The sequence below is a fragment of the Triturus cristatus genome, chromosome 10 (assembly GCF_964204655.1).
Source record: "Triturus cristatus chromosome 10, aTriCri1.1, whole genome shotgun sequence".
In the NCBI taxonomy this organism is placed as follows: Eukaryota; Metazoa; Chordata; class Amphibia; order Caudata; family Salamandridae; genus Triturus; species Triturus cristatus.
In genome coordinates, this window is record NC_140593.1 from 379006909 (window position 1) to 379028569 (window position 21661).

The window sequence follows — 21661 nt, forward strand, 5'->3', positions numbered from 1 at the left end:
TGGTTGCGACCGAGTGACCAGTAAGACATCAGTGAGGGTGTCATTAAATGGCAGGAGGGGCTCAGACGAAGTGGATGCCGCCTGGAGCACCTCAGTGAGGAGATTAGTTTTTAGGGCCACAGTAGGGAGATCAAGGTTGAGGACCTCAGCTGCCCGACGGAACACCACTGTGTAAGAAGCGCCCTCCTCCATGGTAGGCGGAGGAGAGGCAAACCTCGAGTCAGATGAGACATCAAGGCCGCCGGCCTCCTCTAACTCGTTCGCCCAGTCCTGCTCAGAGTCACACTGACGAGCAAGTGTCTCCTCGGACCCCTCTCCCAGTCGTCCTCCACCTCCATATGTGATACAGACGGCGGCGGCAGTGCAAGGTACGGGGAAGGAACAAACAGACCCAGGAACGCGCCAGACAGGGCCGTGTCCCAATGCGGATCCCAGGTAGGGACAAAAGTGTCCTGGAACTTGGGCAGGGGCGGAACAAATGACATCCACTGCGGCGCCGGAGGCTGAGCAGAGGGTGGCGCTGAGGCCGGAGCCGGCAGCGTGGGACCTTGTGGCGCCATAGCCTTAGCCAGGGGAGCAGGATCCTGCGGCTCCAGGGCTGGACCCGCCGACGGCCCGACAGGATCCTGACACGGGACCGCGAGGCCCAAGGGCGCGCCGGCGGGAGCCCGCGACTTAAACAGCCGGTCCATGGTAGCAAGAAATTCTTACACCTGTGCGGGAGTCGCAGACGGACCCGGATAAGGTGGGTAGGCCGCGGGACTTCCGGGCTCCAAAGGAGCCACAGGGGAAGAACCCCTGTCCCCCTTGTCCGCATCCGGGGACCGACGGGGGGACGTCGGAGAGCGACAACGCTTCTTCAACTTCTTTTTGTGTCGTCTCTTACCCGAATCCGAGGGTGAAGACTTGGAGCCCGAGAAGTGATGATGGTGGCCCCACGAGCATTCCTCACAACAGTCCATTGGAGGCTCATATTGCTGGTATTCTAGAGGGTATAGCGACCCCTCCCACTTCTACCCAAGGCCTAGCCCATAGGAATAGGGCTCAGGAACTGATCTAGGACCTGAAGGTCCTGCCGGCGTAGGAATCGGCGCTGGGCGATACCCCTCCAGTTCGATGCCCACCCACTGGAGCCGGAGCAGCCAGTGCGGAAACAGATGGGTGCCCCCATCTGACCCTGTGTGGCCCGAAGGGTCCTCAACGGGGTTGGACCACCCAAATATGAGACACAGGGCCTCATAAAACTAAGTTGGATGGGGGTCGCTCCGGCTCCATGATATTCGGGGAGGCGAGGAACCGACCCAGGCACAGTTTCAGAAAAAAACAATCTTCGGATGCCGGGCCTTCTTTGTCACATCGGCAGGGATGTCGAAGAGCACTTCAACTTCTTACTCTTCTTCTTGTGCCTCTTACCGGACTGTCCAGACGAATTTGGAATGGGACGAAGAGGACTTTGGACTCTGTTAAACGTCCCGGGTCTTTGTTCTCAACCGAGACCTCGACTCTGTGGATTTGCATGTCAGGCTGCTAGAGACTTCAGGGACTCTCTCCCTCAACGCCTTTGGTGCCATGGTCTGGCAATCGGAGCACAACTTGGTACAGCCTGGCTGGAGAACATGCTCAGGCTCCCATTCCCAGTCTGTGCACCAAACCATGGCACTCAGACCAATCACAATGCTGTATTGCATTGTTGTGATTGGCTTAGGAAAACCTGGGTGTAGGAAGGTGGATATCTGACTATGGTTACCCCCAAATTTTTGCCTAGTGTCTAGCTGGTTTTTCGACTTAGTTGGCCTGAGATCCTGCTATTCAGGATCTCAGCCTGGCTGTTCTCTCTTTAAAATGGACTCCATGTACCCTAGGTACATACCCAATTGGTTGGATCACCCTGTCAGCCCCTGTACCAGTGTACACTAGGTACCCAGGGCATTGGTGTACCCAAGGCCTGCCAAGGGCTGCAGCATGTATTATGCCACCCCAGGCTTGGCCTAACAATCTGACACAACTGGCTGATCACTCAGCTGGGGTAAGTTGGTGTAATCACCTCTTACTTAGGTGTAGTATACCTATACCTAACCTTAAATGGGACACCTGGTAACCTATAAGTCACTCCTATGGCAGGCCTTAACAATCCTGAAGGCAGAGTGCTTGGTTCCATGTGAGATGGTGCTCTGGCATGAGCTGAGCCTGTCTGCAGTGGTCGGAACAACTTCCTTCTACTGTTTCCAGATATCGTCATACCATATACTCTTAAGTGCATTATGAACCTCGCGGTTAAATGCTATCTTTGGTTTGGCTTTATCAAAACATGTCGAGTAAGGTGTCATACGAATTGGAATACTAACCCCTCGCCAATTCTGGCGACGGGGTTAGCATTCCACCCTTCTAGAGGGACACGACATGTACAGTGCCTGAAACCCGGGTAAAATCAGACATAGCCTCAGCTCCACAAAATGGATGCTGCCACCACAGACACAAGTCTGCCCTCCTGCTGCTGGGAGTCCTTTCAGCTTGGGAGGTGTGGACAAAGGGTTTCCTGCCAGGGGAGGTGCGTGCACCACCCCAGACAGGATTTTGTGTATTGGTCAGGTAGGGCTTGAAAGAAACCAGACATGCCTGTGGCTCACAAGGAGCCTCGGTGCATATGCCAGTTCAAACCGGTCCTGGGGCACACCAGTCCCGGGCCTGGGGCGAGCTGGACAAAGGATTGGGGGTGTAACCACCCCCCTTCCTGGTCCCACCCATAGGGAGGGACCTAGCAGGTAGTCCGGCCCCTAGAATCCGAATAAAGGTAGGAGCTGTGTCCTAAGACTTCAGACATCCTGGAATCAACTTGAAACTAAGAAGAAGACGGGAACTTCGACATTCTGCTGCACAGAAGACTGAAGAAAATCTCCCCTGTGGTCAGGGAGTGACCACCTTGCTAACGCAAGCACCATCCAGCGAATCAACGTCTGCTTTGCCGCCGCCTCCCGCCGGAGCCCGAGCCCAGAGACTGACAAGACCTGGACCTCCAGACCTCTCACCGCCCGATCCACAGTCCCTGAAAAGAGGAGACCCGTGGAGGCACCGAGACACGTGGAGCCAGCCATCTTGGAACGACTACGACAAGCTGACCAGTGCAACAACCGAGGCTCCCTCCAAGTTGTGCTTTGGGTCCTGAGAAGCCCAACCCTCGAGCAGCATCTGCACCAAAGGTGAGCCCTCCAGCATCTCCACGATCTGCGTGGGGCCCTTCTGCATTTTGCCACTCGACGCGCCTAACCGGTTGCTGGCCCGCTGGCTAGTGGCCATCTTGGCGACGAAATCTACGACAAACACCGCTGGTCTGGTTGCTCCAGACTGGCCCTTGCTCCCCTCCAAAGGAGCAATCCCTCTGACCTTGCTGGTCAGAACCAACAGCTGATTTCCGAATCCTCCTGCAATTGCTTTTGCCAAGGCTTGTTTGCTTCGATCAAGTCGCCGACACCGCCGACAGCGAGAGCCTGCGTGGGACAGCTCGTGAGCCGACTCCTGGACGTCGTCGACCTTCAGGGACCACGTGGCTGCGGAGACAAGCTACCCCTCATCACCTGTTTGCACCCGACATCGCCTGGTACCCACCTGGTGCCACGCTGGTCACTGGCTAGTGACTGTGAACACTGTCCCCTCTGCTTACAGGTCTTCAACATCTCCGATCCACTCTTGGATCCACTGCATCTCTCCCGGACCGACCGCCTGCAGCATCTTTGTCTTCAAGCTCCACGGAACAGATAGAAGCAACCCGACGCACTTCGAGGCCTATGCACCCGCTTCCTGTGGGTGAGGTAAAGCTGGCACACCTGTGCCCAAGTGTAGTATTACATCTCTAGTGCCTGTGTTCCAAATCTTGAGTTCCTAGTCCATCCGGAAGATTCCTTTTGCAGTAACTTTGTACTTTTTACGCACCCATTGAAACCTATGGGAGCACGCGTGTGACTATTTGCTCTGCACACGCCACCCGTGGACCTCCTGGTCACTAACTGACGTTAGCTCCTTGTAGGCCCAGCGATTCTAGAGGCCTTAGGCCTTTTCCCTTTTCTGTTCGTGGTACTTATACCACTATTTTAGTATATGGTTTGAGTGGCCACCAGGGCCTATCCATATAAAGTGCAACTTCTGTGTATTCTGTGATAATCTTGTTTGACGATTTGTGCTCCTGTGCTCATAAAGAGACTAGGGGTTACTTTGAGAAATAAATACATATATATTTTGAATATATATCTGTGTGGTGTCCTTTCATTGGTATAAAAGGGGGTTGCATTTGGTAAAACAGCTGGCTTAACACGCTTCACGAGTTTAGCCTCAAAGACTGCTTAGCCTACGCTACCACTAGGGCAGCTAGTCCGAAAAGGTTGACTTACAACCACACCATAAGGGTTGCTTGGCATGGTACAAGGTGGTCACTAGAACTAGTGAACAGCATATACCAGGCCAACTTCTCACATTGGTGAGCAGCGGTTGGATTTGAGCTTGCTGTGTTTTACCATTGTAATCTCTTGGTTACCAATTGAAAGATCACATAGGTACCTGTAGGTACATATAAAACAAGATTAGATATACTTAAGTTCTACTGAACTTAGTTGTTGTAGAGCAAAGGGAGTAGCACACCCTGACTACAACTACTAGATAGGTTTAGTAGGTAAACCCAAGTGTAGGTAGATTGCAACACATCCACCCACACTTAAGAGCAATGGCCGGGGCAGAGGGGTCCACTGTACCCATCTCTGTCGAGAGTGACCCCCAGAGGGCACCAACCAGCTTTGCTACCCTTAATCAGAATGAGCTCAGGCATTTGGCAACTCTTAGAGGCCTTAAACAGCCCAAGAACCCAAACTCTGCTGAGCTCAGAGAGCTCTTACAGAATGATGAGAATCAGAGAGCACTCAAGAAAGCTTCCCAGTTAGCCCCCTTAGGGACAGGAACAGGAGGCCCCCCTTCTGAAGATGCCACTGAAGTACCCCTTCCCAATAGTCACCCCTTAGATGGGATGCCTACCACAGAGGAAGAAAGTGATGGGGATACAGATGTGAGTGGGGATGAAGGGAGAACTAGCCCAGTGCCAAGTGTTATACTTGGCCCAGCTAAACTAAGGCTATTGGGGACTGACAGTGGGTTCACCCCATTGGATCTCCCCAGTGGACTTAACACAGGGCTTGGAAGGCAAAGGAATCGCTCAGGTGACTCCAATGCTTCCCATGGCTCTAGAGGCTCTCAAGGTCACTCCAGAAGGAGACTGACCACCCCTCAGAGGAGGGAACATGAGGCCAAGATGCAAGAAGCCCAGCTGAGGATCAGGAAGCAGGAGCTAGAAGTAGCCCTGATGGAAGAAAAACTGAGCAAGGCTAGGCAGCATAGAGAGAGTGGGTCTATACCCACTGGTGGCAGCAATGTCCCTAGGGACAAAGATAGGGTCTTTGACAATAGGAACCTGTCCAAGATTGTGCCCCCCTACAAAAGTGGGGATGACATCCACAAATGGATGACTGCTCTTGAGAGAGCCTGCAAAGTGCAGCAGGTTCCTGAAGACCAGTGGGCAGCAATCTTATGGCTCTCCTTTGAGGGGAGAGGCAGAGATAGACTCCTCACTGTTAGAGAAGAGGATGTCAGAAATTACAGAGTCCTGAAGAGTGTCCTAGTTGATGGGTTAGGCTTAACCACTGAACAGTACAGGTTAATGTTCAGAGACACCCAGAAGACACAGACTCAGGACTGGTCTGAATATGTGGAATGTGCCACTAAGGCTTTGGAGGGTTGGTTGCTGGGAAGTAAGGTGTCTGATTATACAGGATTGTACAATTTGATGATGAGAGAGCAGATTTTAAGTAATTGTCAAAACCAGCTTCTCCATCAACACCTGGTAGACTCAGATTTGACCTCTCCCCAAGAATTGGGAAAGAGGGCAGATAAATGGGTCAGGACCAGGATCAGGCCTAAAAACCAGGGTGGTGACCAAAAGAAAGATACCACCAAGCCTCAAGAGAAGGGTGGGGATAAAGAAAAAGAGAAACCTTCCTCAGGGCCCCAAAACTCCACACAGGGTGGTGGGTCCCAAGCTCCCTCCTCTACCACAGCCAAAAAGCCCTACTGCCATGAGTGTAAAACTCCTGGGCATTGGAAAACTGACAGCGGTTGCCCAAGGGCTAAAAACAAAACTGTTCCTCCAATTACTCCTGTCACACCACCTATTACTGTCAGCAGTAATCCCCCAGGTGGTGGGAGTGCCCCCAGAAATCTGGGTGGGTTTACTTGGGGAACACAGGGGGACCCTGGCTTAGCCAATTCCCCTGCAGCAGATACTCTTGTCTGTGATGGTGGCATGGGGTTTGCCAACTTCACTGCCTGTCCCAACACTTTGGGTAGGTACAGACAGGAGCCCTACATCAATGGTACAAAAGCTGAGGCCTACAGAGACACTGGAGCTAGCATCACAATGGTGGCCCATTGGCTAGTTCCCTCTGAGCAGCTTTTGCCTGGTTTCTCCTACCAGGTGACCAACATTGATGGCAAACAGAACAGTCATCCCATGGCAGAGGTATGTCTCAGCTGGGGAGGTGTCACTGGCCCTAAAAGGGTGGCAGTGTCCCCAACCTTGCCTGTAGACTGCTTACTGGGGAATGACTTAGAACTCTCAGCTTGGGCTGGAGTTGAACAAGACACCCATTCTAAAATGGTAGGCCTGTCACAAAAGGGTAGGGGGGTTGTGCCATTCACAACCCCTGTCCAAATAGATTTCCTCCCTGAAAAGGTTGGAAGGGCAGTGGTAGCCACAGCCCAGGCACAGACAGACTTCCCTGTAGAGACTGGCAGAGCTGTGACAGTCACAGCTCAAACACAAACTGAGTGCCCCCCTGAAAAGGTTGGCAAGGCTGTAATGGTCTCAGCCTATACTCAGACTGACATAGGTGTAGTGAAGCCTGAAACAATGGATCACTCCACACAAACTGAGAGTAGTGGGGAGGAAGAAAAGTCTCCCTCTCCCCAGACATTAGGAAAAGGTCAGCCTCCTCAGGGATCTGACCTCACCCCTTGTGAAGGAACTGCCCCAGAGGTAGCCAGGCCTGGCCTGGCAGAGCCTCTGATGTCAGTGGCCCCTTCCAAGGTGGGACCCAGTCTGGTGCAGGTAGCCTGCCTCTCTCTACCCTGCCTCAGTCAGCCCAGGGCTGCAGAGGTCAGGGAGGCCAGTGGACCCCCAGAGGGCCCCTGTCCACAAGAACCCCCCCATCAAAAGAATGAGGATTGCCTGGCTAGTAGCCCTAGTCAGGGGATGGGTAAAAACATTCCTGAGGGATCTCCTTTACAGGTAGTTAGGGACCTCCCCCAGAGGGATTCTGTTGGGCACAGGCAAACCTGGGACCTTAGGGCCCCAAACCTGACCTGTCCCTCCAGTAAGCCCACAAAAGGGACCCAGCCTCCAGCTTTAGGTAGCCAGAGGCTGACCCTGAGAGCACAGTGCAACTCAGTTAAGGAAAGAAAGGCATCCATGGTGGAGGGGGATTGGAGGAAGCTGAGGCCTCACTTTGAGGACACTCACTTCAGTACTCCATCTCAACACCAGCCTTTTACTTTGCCAAGACACACCAAAGGTAGAGATTCCCTATGGTGGAGACCCTCTGATACCCTTAGGGTGAGGGATTGCTTAGTGGACCATGAGACAGGGGGTAACCATGCCAGTGCTGGTTCCTCCTTATATGGCCACTTGGGCAATATAGGCTTACCTGGTCAAGGTCAGCCTTATCTCCCTTCGTTTGGGGGGGGGTTGTGTAGGAAGGTGGATATCTGACTATGGTTACCCCCAAATTTTTGCCTAGTGTCTAGCTGGTTTTTCGACTTAGTTGGCCTGAGATCCTGCTATTCAGGATCTCAGCCTGGCTGTTCTCTCTTTAAAATGGACTCCATGTACCCTAGGTACATACCCAATTGGTTGGATCACCCTGTCAGCCCCTGTACCAGTGTACACTAGGTACCCAGGGCATTGGTGTACCCAAGGCCTGCCAAGGGCTGCAGCATGTATTATGCCACCCCAGGCTTGGCCTAACAATCTGACACAACTGGCTGATCACTCAGCTGGGGTAAGTTGGTGTAATCACCTCTTACTTAGGTGTAGTATACCTATACCTAACCTTAAATGGGACACCTGGTAACCTATAAGTCACTCCTATGGCAGGCCTTAACAATCCTGAAGGCAGAGTGCTTGGTTCCATGTGAGATGGTGCTCTGGCATGAGCTGAGCCTGTCTGCAGTGGTCGGAACAACTTCCTTCTACTGTTTCCAGATATCGTCATACCATATACTCTTAAGTGCATTATGAACCTCGCGGTTAAATGCTATCTTTGGTTTGGCTTTATCAAAACATGTCGAGTAAGGTGTCATACGAATTGGAATACTAACCCCTCGCCAATTCTGGCGACGGGGTTAGCATTCCACCCTTCTAGAGGGACACGACATGTACAGTGCCTGAAACCCGGGTAAAATCAGACATAGCCTCAGCTCCACAAAATGGATGCTGCCACCACAGACACAAGTCTGCCCTCCTGCTGCTGGGAGTCCTTTCAGCTTGGGAGGTGTGGACAAAGGGTTTCCTGCCAGGGGAGGTGCGTGCACCACCCCAGACAGGATTTTGTGTATTGGTCAGGTAGGGCTTGAAAGAAACCAGACATGCCTGTGGCTCACAAGGAGCCTCGGTGCATATGCCAGTTCAAACCGGTCCTGGGGCACACCAGTCCCGGGCCTGGGGCGAGCTGGACAAAGGATTGGGGGTGTAACCACACCCCTTCCTGGTCCCACCCATAGGGAGGGACCTAGCAGGTAGTCCGGCCCCTAGAATCCGAATAAAGGTAGGAGCTGTGTCCTAAGACTTCAGACATCCTGGAATCAACTTGAAACTAAGAAGAAGACGGGAACTTCGACATTCTGCTGCACAGAAGACTGAAGAAAATCTCCCCTGTGGTCAGGGAGTGACCACCTTGCTAACGCAAGCACCATCCAGCGAATCAACGTCTGCTTTGCCGCCGCCTCCCGCCGGAGCCCGAGCCCAGAGACTGACAAGACCTGGACCTCCAGACCTCTCACCGCCCGATCCACAGTCCCTGAAAAGAGGAGACCCGTGGAGGCACCGAGACACGTGGAGCCAGCCATCTTGGAACGACTACGACAAGCTGACCAGTGCAACAACCGAGGCTCCCTCCAAGTTGTGCTTTGGGTCCTGAGAAGCCCAACCCTCGAGCAGCATCTGCACCAAAGGTGAGCCCTCCAGCATCTCCACGATCTGCGTGGGGCCCTTCTGCATTTTGCCACTCGACGCGCCTAACCGGTTGCTGGCCCGCTGGCTAGTGGCCATCTTGGCGACGAAATCTACGACAAACACCGCTGGTCTGGTTGCTCCAGACTGGCCCTTGCTCCCCTCCAAAGGAGCAATCCCTCTGACCTTGCTGGTCAGAACCAACAGCTGATTTCCGAATCCTCCTGCAATTGCTTTTGCCAAGGCTTGTTTGCTTCGATCAAGTCGCCGACACCGCCGACAGCGAGAGCCTGCGTGGGACAGCTCGTGAGCCGACTCCTGGACGTCGTCGACCTTCAGGGACCACGTGGCTGCGGAGACAAGCTACCCCTCATCACCTGTTTGCACCCGACATCGCCTGGTACCCACCTGGTGCCACGCTGGTCACTGGCTAGTGACTGTGAACACTGTCCCCTCTGCTTACAGGTCTTCAACATCTCCGATCCACTCTTGGATCCACTGCATCTCTCCCGGACCGACCGCCTGCAGCATCTTTGTCTTCAAGCTCCACGGAACAGATAGAAGCAACCCGACGCACTTCGAGGCCTATGCACCCGCTTCCTGTGGGTGAGGTAAAGCTGGCACACCTGTGCCCAAGTGTAGTATTACATCTCTAGTGCCTGTGTTCCAAATCTTGAGTTCCTAGTCCATCCGGAAGATTCCTTTTGCAGTAACTTTGTACTTTTTACGCACCCATTGAAACCTATGGGAGCACGCGTGTGACTATTTGCTCTGCACACGCCACCCGTGGACCTCCTGGTCACTAACTGACGTTAGCTCCTTGTAGGCCCAGCGATTCTAGAGGCCTTAGGCCTTTTCCCTTTTCTGTTCGTGGTACTTATACCACTATTTTAGTATATGGTTTGAGTGGCCACCAGGGCCTATCCATATAAAGTGCAACTTCTGTGTATTCTGTGATAATCTTGTTTGACGATTTGTGCTCCTGTGCTCATAAAGAGACTAGGGGTTACTTTGAGAAATAAATACATATATATTTTGAATATATATCTGTGTGGTGTCCTTTCATTGGTATAAAAGGGGGTTGCATTTGGTAAAACAGCTGGCTTAACACGCTTCACGAGTTTAGCCTCAAAGACTGCTTAGCCTACGCTACCACTAGGGCAGCTAGTCCGAAAAGGTTGACTTACAACCACACCATAAGGGTTGCTTGGCATGGTACAAGGTGGTCACTAGAACTAGTGAACAGCATATACCAGGCCAACTTCTCACACTGGGTGCTTCCTGTTCTGGCCAGAGCAGAGGGACAAGGAGGAGAGACGCGGTGAGGAGGTAGGTGAAATTTTCTTTTGATTTACCCAATTCCGCCCCGCCCCGCCACCCCAGATCCATGCCAGCTGTCATTGGTCACAGACATCACCCGGTGACAGGCTCCACAGGGCTTAAAATCTGTCCTACGTGATGACATCCTCGACACACCAGGAGGAAACCTAAAAAAAAAAGTTGCCAGAAAGTTGCTAAATTCCTGTAAAAACACAACAGAGGGATCTGGATCAGTGCTGGCTGGTGCAGAAAGAAAAGAACGGACGTCAGAGCACCTGGGTGGCACTGATATAGTTAAAGCAACGTGACTCTGGCGCAGATGACAACGGATGCAGAGCTGCTCTCCGCCACTTAACGGTGCGAGGAGTACTGCTCGAAAAATCTCCCAGATCCAGTCTGACTCCAGAGAAAATTCAAAGGTCAGGAATCTGCGGCTAGAAGTCTATCAGATTGTGTCAAGTTACAATGTTAATGAGCAGCTGGATCAAAGCCGAAAAAGTTAGACTGCTAACATATTTAAGAATGAGGAAGGTATCAGTTTATCCCTTACTAAGATACGATGACTTCACATAACAGGAATTATTGTGCGCCACTGCAGGAGCGTTTACTTTTCAGCTGTAATTAAGAGCAATATCTGATAAACACAGAGCACAAAAATGTAGCCTGTCATGCTAAAGTATAATATGAAGCCCTGTTGAAGAAAATAAGATTAAGCTCTCAGTGGGTCAAGCAGACTTTCCTTTCACCCTCTGAATATAATTTATCACAGAGCTAATTAAATATGATATTTCAGAGGGACATTATCATGTGATAGCAGCTATATGAAGAACTACTATGGAGGAAATTTGTGAGGCAGATTCAGGCATAAATGGAAGCGAACGTAGTACTGTTGCTTCCAAACATTTGTGAGTCAATTTATTTTTCTAGATGCTTAAAATGGAATATAATTGATCTGAAGTTAGAGGGAGATCTTGACACTGAATTCTTCAATTCTTTTAGGATGCTTATGCAGTGTGTGGGATAATGTATTAGAGGTATTCAGGAGTCAGGCACCCAAGACAGGGGTATAAGGCTGGGATTAAGGATTCAGCCAGCCATTCTGAATAGAAGATTTGGTTTGCATATCAATCTCTTGTGAGGTCTGTCCAATAAGAGATTTAGGCCTGAATACTATCATAGCATGCAACATATAGAGCAATACAAACACATCCTGGTGTTGGATTGTTTGATTTTAATGATGGCATTTAGTGGTGGTGGGGGGGGGGGCACAGAAAAAAGTATCTGACTGTTAGCTGAAAGGGTTCTGGATATCAGGATACATAACATATTTGCCTTCTCTGATGTGGTGAACGGATGCTTTTTCCAAAGTTACACATGTTTTTACTAGAACCTCATGAGTAATCCACTTGCACATTTTTCACATCTTGGGGATGGATTGCTATTATGTATATGCTCTGCTCTAGAAGCCAGAGGCAGATTGTCTGTGCTTTGCTAGAGAGGATAGTGGATCCCGTTCTTGCTTTTGTTAAAGATGATGAGGAGGGTAGCAGCATTGATTTGTGGACCAGGTATGTAGCTCTCACTCCAGCATGTTTGCATAGTTTGATCATTCGGTTTGTTACCAAGGGCCTGATTTTAGATATTGGCAGATCGGATACTCAGTCACAAACATGATGGATATCACGTCTGCTTTATCAGAAGTGCACTATGCCCTATGTAACTTGTAATATGGTGGATGGGATATCCGTAATGTTTGTGATGGTGTATCCCATCCATCAAGAACTAAATCAGGCCCAAGTACCTAAACATGTCGGATAGTTTCAGTATAAACAGTATCTCCACTCCATCTCAGGAGGATCCTTATCCTTGGCTCTAGCTAGGCACAGAGAACATAGCCCATCAATTTTGTTCATTATCTCAATGTTTAACATCTTGATGTAGGAGTCGGTCATAGTTGTGAAGCCTTCACCCTGGAAGGACAAATTGTTAATGAGCATGTCACTGTCCAAGCTCTTCAGCTCTAGAAAACTAGACCTGGTCTGAAGCGATCAGACCAGAGATGGCACCCCATCTCTTAAGAGTACTTTGGATATAGCTGGGTAGGTGTCAACAAGTGCTGAGTTGGGACAATGCAACTGATAGAACAGGGCATCTTCTTGATGTGAACCTTCCTAGCGGACTCATCTTAGCCCAAAGATGAGACTCATTGCTTTCAGTTTCTTAATTGTTCATATCCCTATAATAAAAAGTTGCTAGGCAAAATGCAGAAATGTCTTCCCATATGTATTAGTTCTGAAATGCATTTGGGTAAGATATTCCTCCTTGAAAAAAATATGCTTGTTTATGAAAACCAATGAGATCCCATAACAAATAATTTTGGATCTTAGATGTCGGAAGAGAGCGAGATAGTAATTTTGTAAGTGAAATATTGCTCTGCTAGGTTAAGGACACATCTAATTGACATTATAAAATCTGGTTGCTTTGTTATCATTCTGACTTCAACTATATTTACGATCAAGCCCAATTTGCATTATATTCAAAACACAGATAACCTGGTGGTATTATGAAGGGCATTAAACACAGCCAGAGTCTGTGTGCAGGGACAGGTACGGTTTCCTAGTTGAGCAGAGAGCGCATTGGCACTAAATGCACCAGCAAACAAGGTTACTTGCAGTCCTAGTTCTACATCATAAGAATCTTCACTGAACCATGTACCAGTTCTACATCATAGGAATCTTCACTGAAACATGTACCACTGCTGTGGCAGTTAATAAGACTATTATTAGGTGCCCTTCCATAAGTACAAAATGTGTAGTGTGTCTAATGAAACCGGCAAAATTGAGAAGCTACACCCTATGAGAGAACAGAGGCATTGCCTTGTTGAAACCTCTCCAGAGAGTTTTTGGGACCATTGAAAAGCATGCATATCTTAATCATCACCACAAAACCTGGTGAACCATACCCAAGCATGTCTCCATAACACAATGTAACTGCCCATAGATATACCTAATCAACTGTATCAAGTGCAGTAAACCGTTCTTATTTAGAGGCAAGTATTCCATCATTTAAAATACAACTCAGATATGTCTAGGCCGGTTTATTGTCCATTGCAAAAGATGCTTGGGGCATAGTGTCAGGCGTCCGTGATGCATTACAAGTTCTACTGACTAAGCTACCACTGGCAAAGATCCTGTAACCCCAATTGCATTGCCTTACTGTCAAGTCATACTGTGGAACAAGCCTTGAACATTCAACTATTGGGGGGGGGGGAGGGGGGGGGGGGGGAGGGTGAAGGGCCACCAACAAGTTTGGGTCATTTGCGGGCAGGCCGATGTTTTCCAGCTGTTTGCCAGTAAACCAAAGGAGGTAACTTCAGCTTGCCTCAAGGAAAATGTAATTATGGTCATTAAGGCGGTTATGAGTTAGGTTTCTGAGAGTATCAATGTAATGCGGTTGGATTTAGGAGTAAAAAGGTAAGTACAATAGGATGGAAATGAAGCATTTTCCTAGGTGGAGGAACCATGCACAGAAAGGAAACCCCCTTCTGAAATAACTCCAACCATGCTTCCATTACATTCTAAACGTCCAAATACAGACCTATGTCTGAATTCACTGGCAGCAACAATTCATAATCTTCACTCTCATGAAACCGCATCTATTACAGGGATAGGCTGTGATATCTTAAGGTCTATAAAACAAGAACTATGATGTGTAAAATGGGAAAAGACCAACAGTGGTCATCTTTCCGTTTGGGCCTTCATTATCTAACAAATATTCAGACACTCTTTATTGCCATTCCCAGCACAGTGTCAGTCAATACTTTAAGTGGGATGGCTTGTGCTAATCCTGCTGCTGCTGACGCTATCTTCTCAATAGATTTATAAGCGGTCACACACTGAGATTTTGAAGAATCCATCAGTGTCACCGACATCTGCATCAATGTTTAGGAAGTCAATGGTTGACACAAAGGGTGAAAGTTTGCAGCACCGCCAAGGTTCACGAATTGCAATGGTGACCATCTAATCCCTAACCCTATGGTGGAATGCCCCTGCTGCTTCCCACATCCACAACTCAAAGTTACATCTGACTCTTAGGAGTATGGGTGGGGAGTACACTTCTTTGACTTCTCCAACAGTGCCTCGTTAAATGAAGGGGGGTGGAGGGGATCTGCACAGAAGGATAGAACAGAAGATTAACAAGCATTGGCATAACCAATAGGTCTCGCCTTTGGGACCTTATAAGTGGCTAGTCATGCACCACATTATCGTGGGTGTTGTGCCGCCATGGATTAAAGCATGGTCAGGCTTATCTGCACCACTTTTGCATTTGACGTTAAATTGCCCACCAACTCTGACCGGGGGCACTGCACTACCTTACTACTATGACACTCTTCCCCATCGCTACATGCCGTTTAGAAGGACAGGCCTATGGGAAACTCTTAATGCGGTCCAATGTCTTTCAGCGTTAAATGGTGATTTTATCAACTTTCAATGTTAGTCTAATAGAACTTCTATTGTGGTTAATTCTGTGTTTTGTTGTGAAATGTATGTCATGTGGAATGTATATGACTGGCTGAGCTGGAACCTTGGAAATGTCGGTTGGTGGAAACCGTCAAACTACCTACTCTTTTGATAGTGTACTCTTGTGCAGCTAAAGATTCACTTGGTACCTACTACGCTTTTCTTGTCTGACCAGTTAGTTGTACATCTGTGAACAGAACCTTCCATACTAAATGATCTTTTTTCATTAATAGTTATTTTTTTCCTCATTTTTTTTTTTAGCATTGGAAGGTTTACATCTCGCACTATTCCTGCGTGCCCTGCCTCCCTACTGGCGCAAATCAGCTGCATGTGCTCAACCCCTTGAGCTTCTCCCGGCTTCAGGTCAATTATTAATCACCAACAGACAGGAGTCTCTGTGGGGCGGTGATAAAAGCGTCATGCGATGCTGTTATTGTTGCGTGAGTTTGGGTGAACTGGCTCCCCGACCAGGGAAGGGAGCGATGAAATGGTGACTGCTCCCCGGGAACCGGCTTGGAAGGCGCGTGCTGGGCGCGGCTCGCAACAAACTCACCTGAGAATGAAACAGGAGCTCATTAATAGGTATTTTTTCCTCATTTGTTTGAGCATTGGAAGGTTTAAATCTCACGCTACTTATGCGTGCCCGGCCTCCATACAGGCCCAAATTAGCTGCATGTGCTCAACCCCTTGAGCTTCTCACGGCTTCAGGTCGATTATCAATCACCAACAGACAGGAGTCTCCATGGGGCGGTGATAAAAGCGTCATGTGATGCTGTTATTGCTGCGCGAGTTTAGGTGAACTGGCTCCCCGCCCAGGGGAGGGAGAGATGAAATGGCGGCTGCTTCCTGGGAACCGGCTTGGAAGGCGCGCGCTGGGCGCGGCTCGCAACGGACTCCCCTGAGAATGAAACGGGAGCTGAGTAAGCACAATGCACGGTGCTCGGCAAACACCTGAGAAGGCTGCCCCGCCCTTCCTGCCTCTCACTGACTCGTAAAGGCGCAGGGCGCGTTTGTGGAAATAAAAGATAAAAAAACTGTGCCCGGCCACGCAAATCAGCTGCATGTGATCAACCCCTTGACCTTCTCACAGCTGCAGATCGATTATTAATCACAAACAGACAGGAGTCTCTGTGGGGCGGTGATAAAAGCGTCATGTAATGCGGTTATTGCTGCGCGAGTTTAGGTGAACTGGCTCCCCGCCGAGGGGAGGGAGCGATGAAATAGCGGCTGCTCCCTGGGAACCGGCTTGGCAGGCACGCGCTGGGCACGGCTCACAACGGACTCACCTGAGAATGAAACGGGAGCTGAGTAAGCACAATGCACGGCGCTCGGCAAACACCTGAGAAGGCTGCCCTGCCCTTCCTGCCTCTCATTCACTTTTAAAGGCGTAGGGCGCGTTTATGGAAATAAAAGAACAAGAAAATAGTAACCGCAAGAGTAGGCCGTGGGCTGATACGTGCAGACACCTTTGACCAATTGCATGGTGCTTTTTTAGACAAACACACGCAAAGACCAATGAAAATAATGGAAAAAAATAAACACACACACAAGCATGTGGAAAGCCCAGAGCGATTCCAAGAAGTCGTTTTCCTAGAGCAGCGCATGCGGGCTGCACTAGGCTCGACATAAAAAGGTGAAACAGAATAAGAAAGGGGATGTAATGATAGGGGAGTGTTAAGAGATTTAGGTTTGAAAAGTGAAAAATAGTAGTGTAGTATAAGAGATAGGGGGGCAAGGAATGGAAGGGGGGAAAAAAGACAAAAGAAGGGAGCAAGAGTGGGTGCTGCATAAGGAGAAAGAAGATGTGGTATAGGGCGGTAGAGCTAAGACTGTAGACAAAAAAGGGTGCATGGACAATCTTCCCCATTTAAGCAACCAATAAAACCTACAAGAAATCAAAAAAGAGATATGGCGGGCACGGGAGGGAATAGCGTTTTCTGTGACAGCCAAGAAGAGAGAGGAGTAGAATATCAGGATGGGTACACATGCGAAAGTCCACCATAATATTTATGCACACACAAAAATAAGAGGGTAAAATAGGGTGAAATAGGGCACTCCTCTGGAGAGAATCAATGAACACGACCTAACAATGCAGAACTCCATTTTTATTAGTTTGCATTCATCATAAGAGAAGAGAATAATGTGTCACCTCACTTAGGTCAGCATGGCATACAAACATTCTTGTCAGAGAGACACCTGCTGCAATAAAATGTTTCTCTGTAAAGTGCGCTGCTTCTCTTTGGAGCTACATTTGACCTATGTGAACTATAAAAAAAAGTATTCTGTCTTTTTATGAATCACTTTCCAAGAGTGGCATCTCAAATTGGAGAAGAAAATCACTACAATGTGCTGCCAAGACGAGAAACAGGTCAAATATAAGGGATCTATAACAGTTGAGCAATGAGTTCACTAGGCAAAATTACTATGGATATGATGAAAGAGAGCCCCTGACTGTCACTCACTCCTTGGGGTTGTGGGAATACACACATGGACACACACACACACACGCATGTTGAATTTAACATCCATCACACAAGGCACATACTCTAAATGCTCTTGCAATTTCTTGTAAGGTCATTCACTTCTCCGAACTTATTAATTCTTGGCAAGCGTTGTGTCACTCTAAAACTTTGGAAATTAAAAATAGTTCTTTCTCTTTTAAAGTTCGCTAAGATGCAGTTGAGCTGTTTGGAATGAGGAGCAGTACTAACAGTCCTCCTTAGTGGAAGAGTAATGAATTACTCTGGAATAAACCACCGGACTGATCTAAATCAAATTTGCTGCTCTCGTGTTCAATTATAATATAATGATACAAACAACACATTTACTATACAAACTGGGTTATACATTACCTTGAATCAAAGCAGAACCCTGTCCCATGCTCATGCAGGAGTATGCTTGGAGGATTTTGAGTTGCAGGTATGTTGTCATCATCATCCTAGTTAAATAGATATAAAACATCATTTTTAAACATTTTATAGGATAATGAATGTCCCTAAAGTAATTTCTGAAAGCAAGGTCATCCAGGACAACTTCCAAAAGTGTACTCCTGTCCCAGTGTACAATCACCTGCCTCTCTTAAACCAATCACACTGAACTGCACTGTGGTGGGAGACAAAGTAAAGGATGAATCAGCATGTAAAGAGATCCTTCTCATGCCCACAGAGGGACACACTCATTTAATCAGGCCAACACTGCTCCTATTCTGCCTAAGTAAAACCTTTTCCATCAACAAAATGAATTTTGCTCCGTCAATACAAAGGTTTCTTAAAAAAACCCAAAAAAGCCTTTCAAATAAAAAAAACATTTCAGTCACAACAAAAATGAAACTCTGGCTCATGGAGGCACTCATTTGATATCCCACTGAATATAATCACAAAAATCTTAAATCTCGCTTTTGTGAACCGAAACTACTAACACAGGGAAGGATGAGAGGTCTCACTTTGTGGCAGCCATTGTACTTTGGGAAGGAAGAATCATTTTCTTTGGGGTTGTCTTGAAGGCTAGGCAGTGAACACAGAAGGGGAAATACTGCTACACCGTGCACAGGCAGTTGAAAGATAATTAGTGACAGTGCAAAGATTTAAATGCCATGGGTGACAAAAATATTGGCCTCAGCTAGGTAAACAAAATCAATTTTTGCAAATGACCAGCACCTTAATGCTACGAAAAAGTCCCCTCCACTGCAGAGGAAGCCATGTGAGGATCACAGCTAGACCATTCCCTTATGAGTCACATTTGAATTTCTCCAGCTTTAAAAAACACTGCTCTGTCTACAGGAGAAATTCACACTTCGGGTTAAAGAGGGCGGTAAGGGGCAGGCTAGATGTGATATCACCACATTGAAGCACTGGTGTGTGCAGACAAAAAGAGAGAACACATTAGGAGCTAGAGTCTAGCATATCACTTCATCTTTTGGAAATTAAAGTAAATTTTGAAAAGCTGCAATCCTCTCATTAAAACTATAATTTCGATTTTTGCCTGCAATTTTTGTTAATTAAATAAAATATTTTATCATTTGTGCATTTGTTTAATGTATACTTGTTTCTGTATTTTCTGTGTTGTTTTGAGATTCAAATAGTAGAAACAGCTAAGTCAGGGGTCTACAATCTGGCAAACACTTTACAAACAAGTTACTTACCTACGGTAACGCCTTATCTGGTAGAGACTATCTAGCTGCAGATTCCTTACCTTAGAATTATACCCAGATGTTGGAGTGGATCCAGAAATATTTAATGAGTACTATCCTCCATGCTGGAAGGTGGTGTAAATCGGCTCCATGTGGAGTCATCCGTGCTAGGTGTGACATGTGAGGTGCCTATTATAGGCGCCACCCCATAGAGCTAATATCTGTTTCTTTTAGCGACTTTCCACACCAGAAGCGTGGACTCAAGAAGAACACGGACCACTGTTGTGGAAAACTAGGGCCCTGCAAAGGAGAAACCTGTTCCTAGAAATCCGTTCGCAGAGCGGGTAGGATGTGTGGGTGAATCGGTAATGAATCTGCAGCTAGATAGAGTCTCTACCAGATAAGGCATTACAGAAGGTAAGTAACTTGTTCATCTGATAGAGACTTTTAGCCACTGATTCCTTACCTTAGAATAGATACTTAAGCAATACCTCCTTGGAGGTGGGTCAGCAAAACACTTTCCTAACAAAATGTCCTGCAGGGCTGAACAGGCAAAGTGCCATTCCTGAAGGAACTGACTGTATAGGCAGTAGTGTTTTGTGAATGTGTACAGAGAAGCCCATGCTGCTCCTTGGCAGATGTCCAGCACCGGTACTCTAGGTGCTAATGCAGTGGTCGCAGCTTTAGCCCTAGTGGAATGTGCATGCAATCCCTCAGTGGGTTGCTTCTTGGCCATTGTGTAGAAGATTTTAATGCAGAGCACGTTACATCGGGAGCTAGTCTTCTTCTGCACGTCCCTTCCCTTCTGTGCTCCGACATACCCCCAAAGAGTTAGTCATCAACACGGAACTCTCTCAAAAGGTCAAGGTTGAACAACAAACATCTTTTGGGGTCCAGTCGGTGAAGTTGCTCCCCTTCTTTAGAGGGATGTAGCAGAGCGTAAAAAGTAGGCAAGGTGATGGACAGGCCAGCATGAAAGGGAGTGATGACTTTCAGCAGAAAGGAAACTATAGTTCGTAGAACAAGCTTTTCTGGGGAGATGTTTATGAAGGGAGGCCTGGATGATGAAGCCTGAGCTCACTGGCCTTCGGGCAGATATTATAGCCACCAGGGAGGCTTGATGCTAAGTTGTGCAAGGGCTCAAATGGAGCACACATCAAGAAAGTTGAGGACCATATTAAGGTCCCACTGAGGCACGATGAAAAGAGAAGGAGGAAACGTTTCACAAACCTTTCAAAAACATATGTACAATAGGGGATTTGAAAAGGGATAGGTGGTTAGGCAACCGCAGAAAGGCTGATAGAGCGGAAAGGTAGCTCTTTAAGGTGTCCAGTGCAGAGCCCAGCTGGGCAAAGGAAATAATAAAGAGAAGAACCTGAGAAAGGGAAGCAGGAAGGGGGTCAATCTGCTTTTTCTGCACACCATGCCACAAACTAGCCTAAACAGCAGGCATATTCAGTTTTGGTGGAGGACTGCCTGGCTGCCAGAATAACATTGCATGGCAGAAGGTCAAAAGCGGTCAACTGTCGCTGCTCAATCTCAACACAAGAAGACCGGTCCGGGTGCAGAACCATCCCTTCTACTGCAACAGAAGATCCTCCCGAAGGAGCACCCTGATCGGAGGACCGATGGCCATTCTTGCCAGCTTGGGATACCAAACTCTCCAAGTCCAGTCTGGAGCCACAAGGCTGATTTAGGATTGGTCGTTCCTGATCTTCTTGAGAACTCTGGGCAGAAGTGATATGGGGGAAAGCCGTCCAAGAGGCCTGAGCTTCACTCGAGATGAAAACAGTCTCCAAGCAGGAGCCGCCTTGGAAACTGCAGCGAACAGAACAGATGACATTGCACAGTCTCGGCGGTGGAGAACAGATCTAACCAAGCCTCTTCCCACTGTGGAAATGGACCTTGCACCACCTCCGGATGGAGACTCCATTTATGATCTACTAGGCATCTTTGGCTGAGTTTGTCAGCCCTGGTGTTCAGAGAGTCAACCAGATGTTGAACCACCAGGGAAATGCCCTGATGGAAGGTAGAAAGGCTTTTAGTTCCAGCCAGTTCGCCTGGAGATCCAGATGGTTGATATCGAGCCCAGATTCCACCGGAGCCCAGAGGCCTCTAATCGTCACCTCTCCCGATGGCCACCCCATCCAAGGAGTGATGCGTCTGTCACCAATGTCAGATCTGATTGACCCAATGACAGTTCCCTAACCATCACTGCAGATCTTGGCACCTCTCTGAGATTTGGACCATGTCAGAGATTTCCCTGAAGCTGTGCCCAGTGGAACATGAGGTTCCACTGCAGAGCCTGCATATGCCAGTGGGCATGTGTCACAAGCAGGAGGTCATAAGGCGCAGCAGCCTCGGAGTCAGTCTCACCAAAATCCAAGTTAGAGGCTAAAATATCAGAATCAGAGCCTTAATATCCTGGACTCG

General features: G+C 48.4%; 1 protein-coding gene across 12 annotated transcripts in view; it reads right to left on the reverse strand.

Moving 5' to 3' along the window:
* The window catches only part of TAX1BP1 (Tax1 binding protein 1), a 712600-nt gene that overhangs the window by 15784 nt on the left and 675155 nt on the right, over positions 1-21661 (reverse strand). For all 12 annotated transcript variants that reach the window (XM_085631620.1, XM_085631618.1, XM_085631616.1 and 9 more), the window contains one exon: positions 17952-18037. In XM_085631620.1, coding sequence (XP_085487746.1) covers positions 17952-18037 — 86 coding nt within the window. The remainder of the gene's footprint in view (positions 1-17951; positions 18038-21661) is intronic.